This window comes from Schistocerca nitens, chromosome 1 (genome assembly GCF_023898315.1).
Source record: "Schistocerca nitens isolate TAMUIC-IGC-003100 chromosome 1, iqSchNite1.1, whole genome shotgun sequence".
Taxonomy (NCBI): Eukaryota; Metazoa; Arthropoda; class Insecta; order Orthoptera; family Acrididae; genus Schistocerca; species Schistocerca nitens.
The window spans coordinates 73,020,054-73,035,800 of record NC_064614.1 but is presented as its reverse complement, the minus strand read 5'-3'; the positions used below and the strand labels follow the sequence as shown (position 1 = coordinate 73,035,800).

Below are 15,747 nucleotides of genomic sequence, written 5' to 3'. Positions count from 1 at the left end.
TATTTCTTTAAGTACTACACGAATATGTAATTAAAAAATGGCGGTTCCTATTTTAAAAAACGCAGTTGATATCCGTTTGACCTATGGCAGCGCCATCTAGCGGGCCAACCATAGCGCCAACTGGTTCCCCCTTCAAGCTAGACAAGTTTCGTTCTGTGTAGTTTTTTTGTTTGATGCTTATTTCGTGAGATATTTGGCCCGGTCACTATCAATGGACCACCCTGTATACATTTATGAGGGAGAGGGAGACAGAGAGAGAGAGAGAGAGGGAGACAAACGGATAAAAATCACGATGATTACAAATCAACAATCTTCGGACCTTTTCCTACGTTAGTGGGAACTACGGTATAGGCTTTGATCTGTGGGTTTGCGAGTATACAAATATGTGACATAAAGGGCCGTATCTTTTGACTGCATTGACGTAGAAGCTTAAATTTTCTACATCGCAGGGGGACCATAGGCTTAGTAAGTAACGTAAATATGAACCTAATACGTCTACTTGAGGTTTCTTAACAGTCGGATAGGTAGAAAGACAGATAAAAGAATGGCACTGTAAGGGTTCCGTTTCTACCGAATTAGTAACCACTATAGGAGCACTCTAGAACTTGATTAAGTGTGAGCGTATTATCAATAGCTTTGAACAACTTTCATACATCGCTCACGGGACTTCACTCTTTCGGGCCGGCCGCGGTAGCCGAGCGGTTCTAGGCACGTCAGTCCGGAACCACGCGGCTGCTACGGTCGCAGGTTCGAATCCTGCCTTGGGCATGGATGTGTATGATGTCCTTAGGTTAGTTAGGTTTAAGTAGTTCTAAGTTCCAGGGGACTGATGACCTCAGAAGTTAAGTCCCATAGTGCTCAGAGCCATTTGAACCATTTTCACTCTTTCCCTGTTTCTTGCCTCCCTCAAAATTAGGGGTGCAGCTTATATTCGGGTGTGTCATTATGGCCGTTATGGTTGTGTAGATCAGCATAGTGACAATTTATTGTAAACACAGTGTACAGATGTTGACCCTGTACGTTATTTGTCTTATATAACGTAAACCCTTACTCGCGCGACAATCCTGAAGGTTTTATTGGTTCATCGGTCCCATGTAACACCATGAATAAGTGAATGAATAAATGAATGGTGCACTGTACCTCTTCTTGCCCGGGGCTAACATCGGTGAAACGGCATCCGTCGAGCTGGTCCGTGTTCTCTTCATTCAGCTGGCTACAGGTGAAGCTGCTCCAGTCGATGTATGTCGGGGCAAACGGGACAGCTTCGTAGCGTCCAGGTAGCAGCAGCAGCAGCAGCAGAAGCAAGAGCGACGACAACGCCAGGTACACGGTGCTCACTGGAGCCATGCTGCAGGCTCTCTGCAGCTGTGACTGGAGGCGTTCCCGCCAGCTGCCGAGAGCGGTTCTTCCCCGCCAAGGCTAGCCGGCAGACCAAGGTCATTTCCTCGAAGAGCCTCGCGCATGTGCTCCGTGCGCTGGGCGGTAAACAGCAGCGCCTTAATGTTTTCCCGACGTGTACTCGCCTCCGAGAGCGTCTACGCTCTCTCAAGCAGTGCCTGGGAAAGAGCGCAGGGCATTAACACGACAGATAAAAGGACGGACGCACTGAATTACGCACCTCTCATCTGACTTGTAATTCTGGAGGACATTCTTAAACGTTGTGATTATCTCGTAGGCAAGGAAGCAACTTTCAAAGAATGAACACCTATTTCAACAAAGCTAAATGAGAAACACAACTGTCTTCCGTCATAAATGTTTCAAGTAAACGATATACGTAGATGAACAAACACTTTCTGTGTTTTTTATAACTTTTCTTATGTCTTGATCACGATTTTATTTTTCCAACAACCTTACACGTTTCGACTACCCGTCATTTTCAAAGAAAGTGTTATTTCAGTCATATAAAATTTGTTATTAGATACCTTTTATCGCGTCAACGTTCTCGATCATGAGACAAGTGCAGATTACTACCAATGGAAAATTGTGGAAGCCAAGTAGACTAAACAGCTAGGGGAGCTGGGTACGTGGTACACGGTGAAATTTGTTTCTGTTTACAACCACAATTTTCATCGTTGCATCATGTAAAACAATTTGATCACTAAACATCGAAATCACTTTGCAATGTTTTACAAAAAGGTTTTACTTTACAAAACAAATTGTAATAGACTATTTTTTTCTTTTTACGAGTACGTTGGAAGAAAGCCCAGACTGGCGCTGGGGCAAACTGTCTGTTTTGTAAAGTATTATCTTTTTGTAAAGCAATACAGCAGCTCGGCCCTACGCAGGCATCCTCTCCCCGCACGACCAATAAAGAATTAAAAAGCGAGAGGTAACAACGGGTGCATTCCTAAACTTTAAATTGCCGACACTAACCCCTTGAAATTCTTTTTGATATTTACTGTTCTGCGTAAGGCAGCATACGGGTCACATGTAATGAGGCTGCCATTCTCACAAATAAATATGTTGTACAACTTTTCGAATTCTATAGGAAGAAGTTCAGAACTCGTAAAGCTTTTGTTTTTTCGATCTGTAGTCAACACCAGTAAGTGAACATACACGGCATATAGAAAGAAATGTTGATAGTGTGATCAATTTAGAAAAGGGATAAGATGATATTTGTTTGGTGTAAGATTTAAATTTGCGTCGTCCATTATTGCGGTACTGTGTCACTTACCGATGTTATATAGTACAACGTTTGCACTGTCGTAAGTTCTTCAAATAACAAGTTTCAGATCAAGCTATAATGTATGCTGCTGCTGTATCGCGTTCATTAAAGCATATACTTGAGATAAAAGCGTTCAAATGTTACACTCTCTTCCTTTCCCACGAATGTAAACGTCTTCGTTATGGATCTAGGCTCAAAATGGCTCTGAGCACTATGGGACTCAACATCTTAGGTCATAAGTCCCCTAGAACTTAGAACTACTTAAACCTAACTAACCTAAGGACATCACACACACCCATGCCCGAGGCGGGATTCGAACCCGCGGCTCCGGACTGCAGCGCCAGAACTGCTAGACCACCGCGGCCGGCTATGGATCTAGGCTGGCGCAATACTGCCCAAAAACGACTTTGAGTCCACTGTGTCGCTTATGTTGACATGCACGTCTCTTTAAAATCGCACAACAAGACACAGTAAGCAGCAAGGGCTAGCTCAGTGGGATTAAATCGATAACTTTAACTGACGAGACCGTTATCGTTGCTGTAGCAAGTTTATGACGAATTTGAGAATACAGGCTGGTAAATCACTGACAATATTTCTTGACGTAGCACAAATAATTAAACGGTTTTATTAACACCTTGATCGTATTTTGAAATTATAACAAGCATAAGATACTATTTGTCTTTGTACCGATGCTACTACCAGCTTCATCGTCATACCTTTTCAGCTCTATAGGATTGTTGCCGTCGAACTGTTCCAACAGTACGAAATTAATTTCTGCATGTAGATCCACTGTGCCTAAATTGAACGTAAGAGACTTGTTTTTTTTTTTGTTTTTTTTATGCGGCCCGCCACGAATTCCTTTCCTGTGCTAACCTCTTCATCTCAGAGTAGCACTTGCAACCTATGTCCTCAATAATTTGCTTGACGTATTCCAATCTCTGTCTTTCTCTACAATTTTTGCCCTCTACAGCTCCCTCTAGTACCATGGAAGTCATTTCCTCATGTCTTAGCAGATGTCCTATCATCCTGTCCCTTCTCCTTATCAGTGTTTTCCACATATTCCTTTCCTCTCCGATTCTGCGTAGAACCTCCTCATTCCTTACCTTATCAGTCCACGTAATTTTCAACATTCGTCTATAGTACCACGTCTCAAATGCTTCGATTCTCTTCTGTTCCGGTTTTCCCACAGTCCATGTTTCACTACCATACAATGCTGTACTCCAGACGTACATCCTCAGAAAATTCTTCCTCAAATTAAGGCCGGTATTTGATATTAGTAGACTTCTCTTGGCCAGAAATGCCTTTTTTGCCATAGCGAGTCTGCTTTTGATGTCCTCCTTGCTCCGTCCGTCATTGGTTATTTTACTGCCTAGGTAGCAGAATTCCTTAACTTCACTGACTTCGTGACCATCAATCCTGATGTTAAGTTTCTCGCTGTTCTCATTTCCACTACTTCTCATTACCTTCGTCTTTCTCCGATTTACTCTCAAACCATACTGTGTACTCATTAGACTGTTCATTCCGTTCAGCAGATCATTTAATTCTTCTTCACTTTCACTCAGGATAGCAATGTCATTATCGAATCGTATCATTGATATCCTTTCACCTTGTATTTCAATTCCACTCCTGAACCTTTCTTTTATTTCCATCATTGCTTCCTCGATGTACAGATTGAAGAGTAGGGGCGAAAGGCTACAGCCTTGTCTTACACCCTTCTTAATACGAGCACTTCGTTCTTGATCGTCCACTCTTATTATTCCCTCTTGGTTGTTGTACATATTGTATATGACCCGTCTCTCCCTATAGCTTACCCCTACTTTTTTCAGAATCTCGAACAGCTTGCACCATTTTATATTGTCGAACGCTTTTTCCAGGTCGACAAATCCTATGAAAGTGTCTTCATTTTTCTTTAGCCTTGCTTCCATTATTAGCCGTAAGTCAGAATTGCCTCTCTCGTCCCTTTACTTTTCCTAAAGCCAAACTGATCGTCACCTAGCGCATTCTCAATTTTCTTTTCCATTCTTCTGTATATAATTCTTGTAAGCAGCTTCGATGCATGAGCTATTAAGCTGATTGTGCGATAATTCTCGCACTTGTCAGCTCTTGCCGTCTTCGGAATTGTGTGGATGATGCTTTTCCGAAAGTCAGATGGTATATCGCCAGACTCATATATTCAGCACACCAGCGTGAATAGTCGTTTTGTTGCCACTTCCCCCAATGATTTTAGAAATTCTGATGGAATGTTATCTATCCCTTCTGCCTTATTTGACCGTAAGTCCTCCAAAGCTCTTTTAAATTCCGATTCTAATACTGGATCCCCTATCTCTTCTAAATCGACTCCTGTTTCTTCTTCTATACATGAGACAAATCGTCACCCTCATAGAGGCTTTCAATGTATTCTTTCCACCTATCTGCTCTCTCCTCTGCATTTGACAGTGGAATTCCCGTTGCACTCTTAATGTTACCACCGTTGCTTTTAATGTCACCAGAGGTTGTTTTGACTTTCCTGTATGCTGAGTCTGTCCTTCCGACAATCATATCTTTTTCGATGTCTTCACATTTTTCCTGCAGCCATTTCGTTTTCGCTTCCTTGCACTTCCTATTTATTTCATTCCTCAGCGACTTGTATTTCTGTATTCCTGATTTTCCCGGAACATGTTTGTACTTCTTCCTTTCATCAATCAACTGAAGTATGTCTTCTGTTACCCATGGTTTCTTCGCAGCTACCTTCTTTGTACCTATGTTTTCCTTCCCAACTTCTGTGATGGCCGTTTTTAGATATGTCCATTCCTCTTCAACTGCCGGCCGAAGTGGCCGTGCGGTTAAAGGCGCTGCAGTCTGGAACCGCAAGACCGCTGCGGTCGCAGTTTCGAATCCTGCCTCGGGCATGGATGTTTGTGATGTCCTTAGGTTAGTTAGGTTTAACTAGTTCTAAGTTCTAGGGGACTAATGACCTCAGCAGTTGAGTCCCATAGTGCTCAGAGCCATTTGAACCATTTGAACCTCTTCAACTGTACTGCCTACTGCGCTATTCCTTATTGCTGTATCTATAGCGTTAGAGAACTTCAAACGTATCTCGTCATTCCTTAGTACTTCCGTATCCCACTTCTTTGCGTATTGATTCTTCCTGACTAATGACTTGAACTTCAGCCTACACTTCATCACTACTATATTGTGATCTGAGTCTATATCTGCTCCTGGGTACGCCTTACAATCCAGTATCTGATTTCGGAATCTCTGTCTGACCATGATGTAATCTAATTGAAATCTTCCCGTATCTCGCGGCCTTTTCCAAGTATACCTCCTCCTCTTGTGCTTCTTGAATAGGGTATTCGCTATTACTAGCTGAAACTTGTTACAGAACTCAATTAGTCTTTCTCCTCTTTCATTCCTCGTCCCAAGCCCATATTCTCCTGCAACCATTTCTTCTACTCCTTCCCCTACAACTGCATTCCAGTCGCCCATGACTATTAGATTTTCGTCCCCCTTTACATACTGCATTACCCTTTCAATATCCTCATACACTTTCCCTATCTGTTCATCTTCAGCTTGCGACGTCGGCATGTATACCTGAACTATCGTTGTCGGTGTTGGTCTGCTGTCGATTCTGATTAGAACAACCCGGTCACTGAACTGTTCACAGTAACACACCCTCTGCCCTACCTTCCTATTCATAACGAATCCTACACCTGTTATACCATTTTCTGCTGCTGTTAATATTACCCGATACTCATCTGACCAGAAATCCTTGTCTTCCTTCCACTTCACTTCACTGACCCCTACTATATCTAGATTGAGCCTTTGCATTTCCCTTTTCAGATTTTCTAGTTTCCCTACCACGTTCAAGCTTCTGACATTCCACGCCCCGACTCGTAGAACGCTATCTTTTCGTTGATTATTCAATCTTTTTCTCATGGTAACCTCCCCCTTGGCAGTCCCCTCCCGGAGATCCGAATGGGGGACTATTCCGGAATCTTTTGCCAATGGAGAGATCATCATGACACTTCTTCAGTTACAGGCCACATGTCCTGTGGATACACGTTACGTGTCTTTAATGCAGTGGTTTCCATTGCCTTCTGCATCCTCATGTCGTTGATCATTGCTGATTCTTCCGCCTTTAGGGGCAATTTCCCACCCCTAGGACAAGAGAGTGAACTGAACCTCTATCCGCTCCTCCGCCCTCTTTGACAAGGCCGTTGGCAGAATGAGGCTGACTTCTTATGCCGGAAGCCTTCGGCCGCCAATGCTGATTATTTATCAAAATTTAGGCAGTGGCGGGGATCGAACCCGGGACCGAAGACGTTTTGATTATGAATCAAAGACGCTTCCCCGTAGACCACGGGTGTAATTCGAGAGATTTGATAAACAGTTAATTATTCGATACTGATAAACCTTAGAAACATTTTGAGTGTTTTGGTAGTATCGTGTCATTCCGTACATTTTTTTTCTCTACAATTTAGGCAACTGCATACTAACGGACTCGCATGTAATTTGGCCTTCTCTCAAAAATAAATAACACCCAGAAATATCTTTGGTTTTTCTTTAAATATTTAATCCCACTTTAAATTAAAATGAGTCACATTAATAGGCGTACTCTTTTCCTTTAAAGTTTATCTTTTACCTCTCAATGACTTCGATCACAGGAGCTTCCAAAGCACTGTGCTGCCCATACCTTTAAAAAAGTCAATTTTTTCACACACTTAATACAGTCGACGGTAGCGTGTTGATGGTTCAAATGGCTCTGAGCACTATGGGACTCAACTGCTGTGGTCATAAGTCCCCTAGAACTTAGAACTACTTAAACCTAACTAACCTAAGGACAGCACACAACACCCAGCCATCACGAGGCAGAGAAAATCCCTGACCCCACCGGGAATCGAACCCGGGAACCCGGGCGTGGGAAGCGAGAACACTACCGCACGACCACGAGATGCGGGCGCAGCGTGTTGATCTTAAGAAATATTGTGTGTATACCATCGTTACTGCTGCCTTAAGGAACAACAAGAACCTCTCTCTCTAGCAGTCGGCGCTACATCTGCGTACCGAGAAAAAAGTTGTCCATTCACATCAAGCTCCATCTGTCTAACTCCCTCTAGTATATGTAAACATATAAATTACAAATGTAAATGCTCATTAGCTACACTCACAAAATTTGAGGCGGAACAAGTGCCCCTGTTCGCCTATACTTCATCACAATTCTGCAATAGGAAGCTCCTAACAACGGACGCCTTCAATGTGGACGGCAACCACGAACCTTCTTTAAGCCCGTTTAATTTGGCAGATAAAGAGCGCTTGCCCCCCTTCCCAGTAATCAAGAAACCTATAATCAACACATTTAACGGTTAGTAACCACTATAATTATTCATGACGTGTCGATAATTATTTGCGAGGCGCTGGTCCTGTTGGTTTCTGTTTTCCCACTAGGTATCTCGACCAGTGGTTTCAATGCTGCTTGTGGATGCTTTAACGCATCAATCTGAGACATCAACTTTCGGTTCAGACTCCTAAACATTTACAAATGTGTGAAATAATAAAACAGAAAAATTGCAAAAATGCAAAATCAATTCTACACGTTGCACTCTTTATTTCTTGATCTCTTGATGGTTACCAAGGTGGTATGAACAATAGCACTGTGGGTGCTTACTGTAAGTAAAATAGAAACGGTTTGTACCACTTACCCCCGTTCCTACTTTCTTATTCACTATTGACAAGTTTCTGCGTCATTCCTATTTGACATTTTGCTTACACACCTGTACTCACACTACCAGAAGCCCTGTTCTTACTGCCGCCTCACTTCACTGATTCCCACTATTAAACTTATCTTTCTCTGTTTTTAAACTCTCTAACCTACCGGCCACATTAATGGATCCAACAGTCCACGATCAGACCCGTTATTTCTGATGATACCATCTTCCTTCGTAGTCCCCAACCATAGATTCGGATGGGGGAATATTTTATCTCTGGAATAATTTGCCCATAAGGGTGCCCTCATACAACAGAGTAGCACTCAGAAAAACAGCGGCTGTAGTTTTCCGAGATTTCAGCCGTATGCACTATCAGCACAGGAAGACTTTGTTGGCTTATGTTGGAAGACCAGATCAATGGATCATGTAAGCAGACTGTTCCACTCCCAAGTACTGAAAAGATTGATTAAGCACAGTTTAATCTTGAATGAGATTTTCACTCTGCAGCGGAGTGTACGCTGATAAGAAACTTCCTGGCAGATTGAAACTGTGTGCCGGACCGAGACTCGAACTCGGGACCCTTGCCTTTCGCGGGCAAGTGCTCGGGCAAGTAGAGCACTTGCCCGCGAAAGGCAAAGGTCGCGAGTTCGAGTCTCGGTCCGGCAAACAGTTTTAATCTGCCAGGAAGTTTCACAGGTTAATCTTATCTGTCAACAGATATTCCTCCGTTGTGATTGCACATATTGTACGAATATTTCTACCGCTAAGGCTTGGAAGCCAATCGACCTCGGCGAGGTCCATGGGTAATGGGTGGCTTCTACATATTTTAATTTTTATTATTATTGTTGTGTTAAACAGCCCTAATGTGTATTGCAATTGAAAACATGGTCCAAGGAGGCTATATTCTTTTCATTATCTTTGCGATCGGCCAACCTTTGGTCATTTTCGAGCACGTGTCTTAAGCTTTTAGATTTGCTTTACATTGTAATTTATCGCTGGAACATTTGGACAGGAAAACGTCTTACTTCTGTGTTACATACACCTAAAACCAATTAGCGGAGGATATTCCATACCGAAATTAGAAAGTATACATTCGGCTCCTTCAGAATAGGGAAATGTGCTGATATTCCCCTGTATGTGCTTTTATCTATCTTATCGTGATGAATCCGAAGAGAGAGACACATTCTGACCAAAAGTAGCCACACACCGATTAGCAGATACACTAAGTGATCAAAAGTATCCGGACACCTGGCTGAAAATGACTTACAAGTTCGTGGCACTCCCCATCGGTCATGCTGGAATCCAGTTTGGTGTTGGCCCACCCTTAGCCTTGATGACAGCTTCCATTCTCGCAGGAATACGTTCAGTCAGGTGCTGGAAGGTTTCTTGGGGAATGGCAGACCATTCTTCTCTGAGTGCTACACTAAGGAGAGGTGTCGATGTCCGTCCGACAGGCCTAGCACGGCGTTCCAAAACATCCCAAAGGTGCTCTATAGGATTCAGCTCAGCACTCTGTGCAGGCCAGTCCACTGCAGGGATGTTATTGTCGTGTAACCACGCCGCTAGAGGCCGTGCATTATGAACAGGTGCTCGATCGTGTTGAAAGATACAATTGCCATCCCCGAATTGCCCTTAAGCAGTGGGAAGCAAGAAGGTGCTTAAAATATCAATGTCGGCCTGTGCTGTGATAGTGCCACGCCAAACAACAAGGGGTGCAACCCCCCTCCATGAAAAACACGACCACACCCTAACACCACCGCCACCGAATTTTACTGTTGGCACTACACACGCTGGCAGATGACGTTCACAGGGCATTCGTCATACCCACACCCTGCCATCGGATCGCCACATTATGTACCGTGATTCGTCACTCCACACAACGTTTCTCCACAGTTCAATCGTCCAATGTTTACTCCTTACACCAAGCGAGGCGTTGTTTAGAATGTGTGGTTTATGAACAGCCGCTTGACCATGAAATCCAAGTTTTCTCACCTCCAGCCTGTCATAGTACTTGCAGTGGATCCTGATGCAGTTTGGAACTCCTGTGTGATGGTCGGGACAGATGTCTGCCCGTTACACATTACGACCCTCTTCAGCTTTCGGCGGTCTCCGTCAGTCAACAGACGATGTCGGCCTGTACGCTTTTGTGCTGTACGTGCCCCTTCACGTTTCCACTTCACTATCACATTTGAAACAGTAGACATAGAATTGTTTAGGAGTGTGGAAATCTCGCGTACAGACGCATGATACATGTGACATCCAATCACCTGATCACGGAGTCCGTGATTCGTGAGGTCCGCGGAGCGCCCCATTCTGCTCCCATACGATGTATAATGACTACTGAGGTCGCTGATATGGAGTACCTGGCAGTTGGTGGCAGCAGAAGGCACTTGATATGAAACATGTATGTTTTTATTGGAAAATTGAACTCACACCAATACCCAAAGAGGGAAGTAGGAGTAATCCGTTGAATTACAGGCCCATATCACTAACGTCGATATGCAGTGGGTTTTTGGAACATATACTGTATTCGAACATTATGAAGTATCTCGAAGAAAACTATTTATTGACTCACAGTCAGCACGGATTGGGTGTTGTGTGCTGTCCTTAGGTTAGTTAGGTTTAAGTAGTTCTAAGTTCTAGGGGACTGATGACCATAGATGTAAGTCCCATAGTGCAAATACCGTTTTCGTGAAACACAATTAGCTCTTTATACTCATGAAGTAATGAATGCTTTCGACAGGGGATGTCAGATTGACTCCATATTTTTAGATTTCCAGAAGGCTTTCGACACCGTTGCTCACAAGCGTCTTCTAACCAAACTGCGTGCCTATGGAATATCGTCCCAGTTTTGCGACTGGATTCTTGATTTCCTGTCAGAAAGGTCACAGTTCGTAGTAATAGACGGAAAGTCATCGAGTAAAACAGAAGTAATATCCGGCGTTCCCCAAGGAAGTGTTATAGGCCCTCTATTGTTCCTGATCTATATTAACGACATAGGAGACAATATGAGTAGCCGTCATAGATTGTTTGCAGATGATGCAGTAATTTACCGTCTTGTAAAATCATCAGATGACCAAAACGAATTAGAAAATGATCTAGGTAAGATACGTGTATGGTGCAAAAAGTGGCAATTGACCCTGAATAAAGAAAAGTGTGACGTTTTTCACATGTTACTAAAAGAAATCAGCTAAATTTCGATTACGCGATAAGCCACACAAATCTGAAGATTGTAAATTCAACTAAATACTCAGGGGTTACAATTTCATATATCCTAAATTGGAACGATCACATAGATAATGTTGTTGGTAGAACAAACCAAAGACTGCGATTCATTGGCAGAACACTTAGAAGGTGCAACAGGCCTACTAAAGAGACTGCTTATACCACGCTTGTCTCCACTATTCTGGAGTATTGCTGTGCAGTGTGGGATCCGCATCAGGTGGGATTGACGGATGACACCGAAAAAGTACAAAGAAGGGCGGCTCGTTTTGTATTATCGTGAAATAGGGGCGATAGTGCCACAGACATGACACGTGGATTGGAGTGGCAATCATTAAAACAAAGGCGTTGCTCGTTGCGACGGGATATTCTCACGAAATTTCAATCACCAATTTTCTCCTCCGTTTGCGAAATTATTCTGTTGGCTCCTACAATGGGGGAGAAATGATCATCACGACAAAAGAAGAGAAATCAGGACTCGCACAAATATTTTAGTGCACGTTTTTCACCGCGCTCCCTTCGAGAGTGGTACGGTAGAGAGACAGCTTGAAGTTGGTTCATTGAACCCTCTGCCAGGCACTTTATTGTGAATAGCAGGGTAATCATGTAGATGTAGTTGTAGATGTGAGTTATGTGGTGTCACTGCCAGACACCACACTTGCTAGGTGGTAGCTTAAATCGGCCGCGGTCCATTAGTACATGTCGGACCCGCGTGTCGCCACTGTGTGATCGCAGACCGAGCGCCACCACACGGCAGGTCTCGAGAGACGTACGAGAACTCGCCCCAGTTGTACGACGACGTTGCTAGCGACTATACGGACGAAGCCTTTGCTCTCATTTGCCGAGAGACAGTAGAATAGCCTTCAGCTAAGTTCATGTCTACGACCTAGCAAGGCGCCATTAGCCTTATATAGCTTGTATCTAAAGAGTCTCACTTGTATCGCCACAATCTCCAGATGTCTCATCAAGAACGATGTATACAAAGGATGGATTAAAAGATAAGTACCAAAGGAGCTACGTACTTTTCTTTATAGCATTCATTAAGTCTCCTGTTTCAGACCTCACTCCATCCTTCGTGAGTTAGCGCGTGCATCTTGGCCGCCTCTTTCAATTAGTGTGCGTAGTGTTGGCAAGTCTGCCGACACAAGTTATGTCCACTCTTCGTCTTTATAACGATTTGAACTCTGCTGGAGAAACTTTCTGTGACGTATAAGAATATCTGTGGAAGAATGGCAGCCCACTCTTCCTCAAAAGCAGTAACCCGTGCAAACAGTGATGTTGACACGTTGGATTTGGAGTGAGGTCGAGGTTCTAACTCATCCGAAAGGTGTTCCGCGGAGAACAGGTTGGGACTCTGGGAGTGCCTGTTCATTTTTTCGAAGTTATTCTGTTGGCACCTACAATGGGGGAGAAATTATCATCACGACAAAAGAAGAGAAATAAGGACTCGCACAAATATTTTAGTGCACGTTTTTCATCGCGCTCCCTTCGAGAGTGGAACGGTAGAGAGACAGCTTGAAGGTGGTTCATTGAACCCTCTGCCAGGCACTTTATTGTGAATAGCAGGGTAATCATATAGATGTAGTTGTAGATGTGAGTTATGTCCACTCCTCGCCTTTATAACGATTTGAACTCTGCTGGAGAAACTTCCTGTGACGTATAAGAATATTTGTGGAAGAATGGCAGCCCACTCTTCCTCAAAAGCAGTAACCTGTGCAAACAGTGATGTTGACACGTTGGATTTGGAGTGAGGTCGAGGTTCTAACTCATCCGAAAGGTGTTCCATGGAGAACAGGTTGGGACTCTGGGAGTGCCTGTTCATTTTTTCGCAGTTATGGTTCACAAAGCATTGCCTAGCAGATCCTCCCAAATGAAAGGATGCATTGTCGTGGTGACACAATCATCATCTCCGAACTACTCCTCTGCTGTACTCAATCCACAATGCTGTGTAAAATTTTCATATGTTTCCACGTTTACTGTTTTCTTAAGCACAATAAGAGTAGGATACTAAATCCATATGTCTACTGTCAATGAAATACACATTGCCTCTTTTATGCTGGCTTGTCCACATTCGTGACATCTAGCGGACAGTTCCCTTCAGGAAACCTCTGATCAAATATTGTATACGATGGTGACTAAATAATGGGCCAAGATATTGCTTTGAGTGCATGTCATAGAAATTTTGCCAACAGCGCTTCTACGAGGATTACACTATATTTTTTACAATATTTCTCAATTAAGTTCGCCAAGCATTTGTGTTTCACTTTTCATAAGAAATATACAGACTTGTTACGTTTCTGGATTCTCTCGATGTCTGTTATAATTTCTACTCCCTTCGTCGGGACGCACCAGCGTTGCTACCTTTTCTGCTGACCATTCGGCGCACAATATACAGGGTGGTACATTGATCGTGACTGGGCCAAATACCTCACGAAATAAGCGTCAAACGAAAAAACTACAAAGAACGGAACTTGTCTAGCTTGAAGTGGGAAACCAGATGACGCTATGGTTGGCCCTCTAGATGGCAATGCCATAGGTCAAACTAATGTCAACTGCGTTTCTTTTAAATAGGAACCCCCATTTTTATTACTTATTCGTGTAGTACGTAAAGAAATTTGAATGTTTTAGTTGGACCACTTTTTTCGCATTGTGATAGATGGCGCTGTAATAGTCACAAACATATGGCTCACAATTTTAGACGAACAGTTGGCACCAGGTAGGTTTTTTAAATTAATATACAGAACGTAGGTACGTTTGAAAATTTTATTTCGGTTGTTCCAATGTGATAGATGTACCTTTGTGAACTTATCATTTCTGAGAATGCTATAGCGCAATTACCTGTAAATACCACATTAAAGCAATAAATGCTCAAAATGATATCCGTCAACCTCAATGCATTTGGCAATAATTGTAACGACATTCCTCTCAACAGCGAGTAGTTCGCCTTCCGTAATGTTTGCACAAGCATTGACAGTGGGCTGACGCATGTTGTCAGGCGTAGTCGGTGGATCACGAGGACGTCAGATCCGGTGAACGTGCGGGGCATGGTATAGTGCTTCGACGATCAATCCACCTGTCATGAAATGTTTTATTCAGTACCGCTTCAACCGCACGCGAGCTATGTGCTGGACGTCCATCATGTTACAAGTACATCGTCATTCTGTCATGCAGTGAAACATCTTGCAGTAACATCGGTAGAACATTACGTAGGAAATCAGCATACATTGCACCATTTAGATTGCCATCGATAAAATGGGGGCAATTATCCTTCCTCCCATAATGACGTACCATACATTAACCCGCCAAGGTCGCTGATGTACCACTTGTCGCAGCCATCGTGGATTTTCCGTTGCCCAATAGTGCACATTATGCCGGTTTACGTTACCGCTATTGGTGAATGACGCTTCGTCGCTAAATAGATCGCGTGCAAAAAATCTGTCGGTGTCCCGCAATTTCTCTTGTGCCCAGTGGCAGAACTATACATGACGTTCAAAGTCGTCGCCGTGCAATTCCGGGTGCATAGGAATATCATACGGATGCAATCGATGTTGATGTAGCATTCTCAACACCGACGTTTTTGAGATTCCCGATTCTCTCACAATTTTTCTGCTACTGATGTGCGGATTAGCCGCGACAGCAGCTAAAACACCTACTTGGGCATCATCATTTGTTGCATGTCGTGGTTGACATTTCACATGTGGCAGAACACTTGCTGTTTCCTTAAATAACGTAACTATTCGGCGCACGTTCCGGATACTAGGATGATATTGTCCAGGATACAGAGCAGCATACATAGCACACGCCCGTTCGGCATTTTCGTCAACTCGATATCGACCTTGCGCAATTGGTAAACGGTCGATTTTAAGACGGGTAATGTATCACGAAGCAAATACCGACCGCACTGGCGGAATGTTACGTGATACCACGTACCTATACGTTTGTGACTATTACAGCGACATTTATCACAAAGCGAAAAAAGTGGTCCAACTAAAACATTCATATTTCTTTAAGTACTACACGAATATGTAATAAAGGATGAGGGTTCCTATTTAAAAAGAAACGCAGTTGATATCCGTTTGACCTATGGCAGCGCCATCTAGCGGGCCAACCATAGCGCCATCTGGTTTCCCCCTTCAAGCTAGTCGAGTTTTGTTCTTTGTAGTTTTTTCGTTTGAT

The 15,747-nt window shown here is 43.4% G+C and overlaps 1 protein-coding gene across 1 annotated transcript in view; it reads right to left on the bottom strand.

The window, feature by feature from the left end:
• Positions 1-1,348, bottom strand: part of LOC126241313 (toll-like receptor 2 type-1) — a 149,541-nt gene extending 148,193 nt beyond the window's left edge. The window contains exon 1 of the mRNA XM_049947997.1: positions 1,141-1,348. Within this exon, the coding sequence (XP_049803954.1) occupies positions 1,141-1,347 (207 nt within the window). The 5' untranslated portion in view covers position 1,348. The remainder of the gene's footprint in view (positions 1-1,140) is intronic.
• Between the last annotated feature and the right edge of the window lie 14,399 nt (positions 1,349-15,747).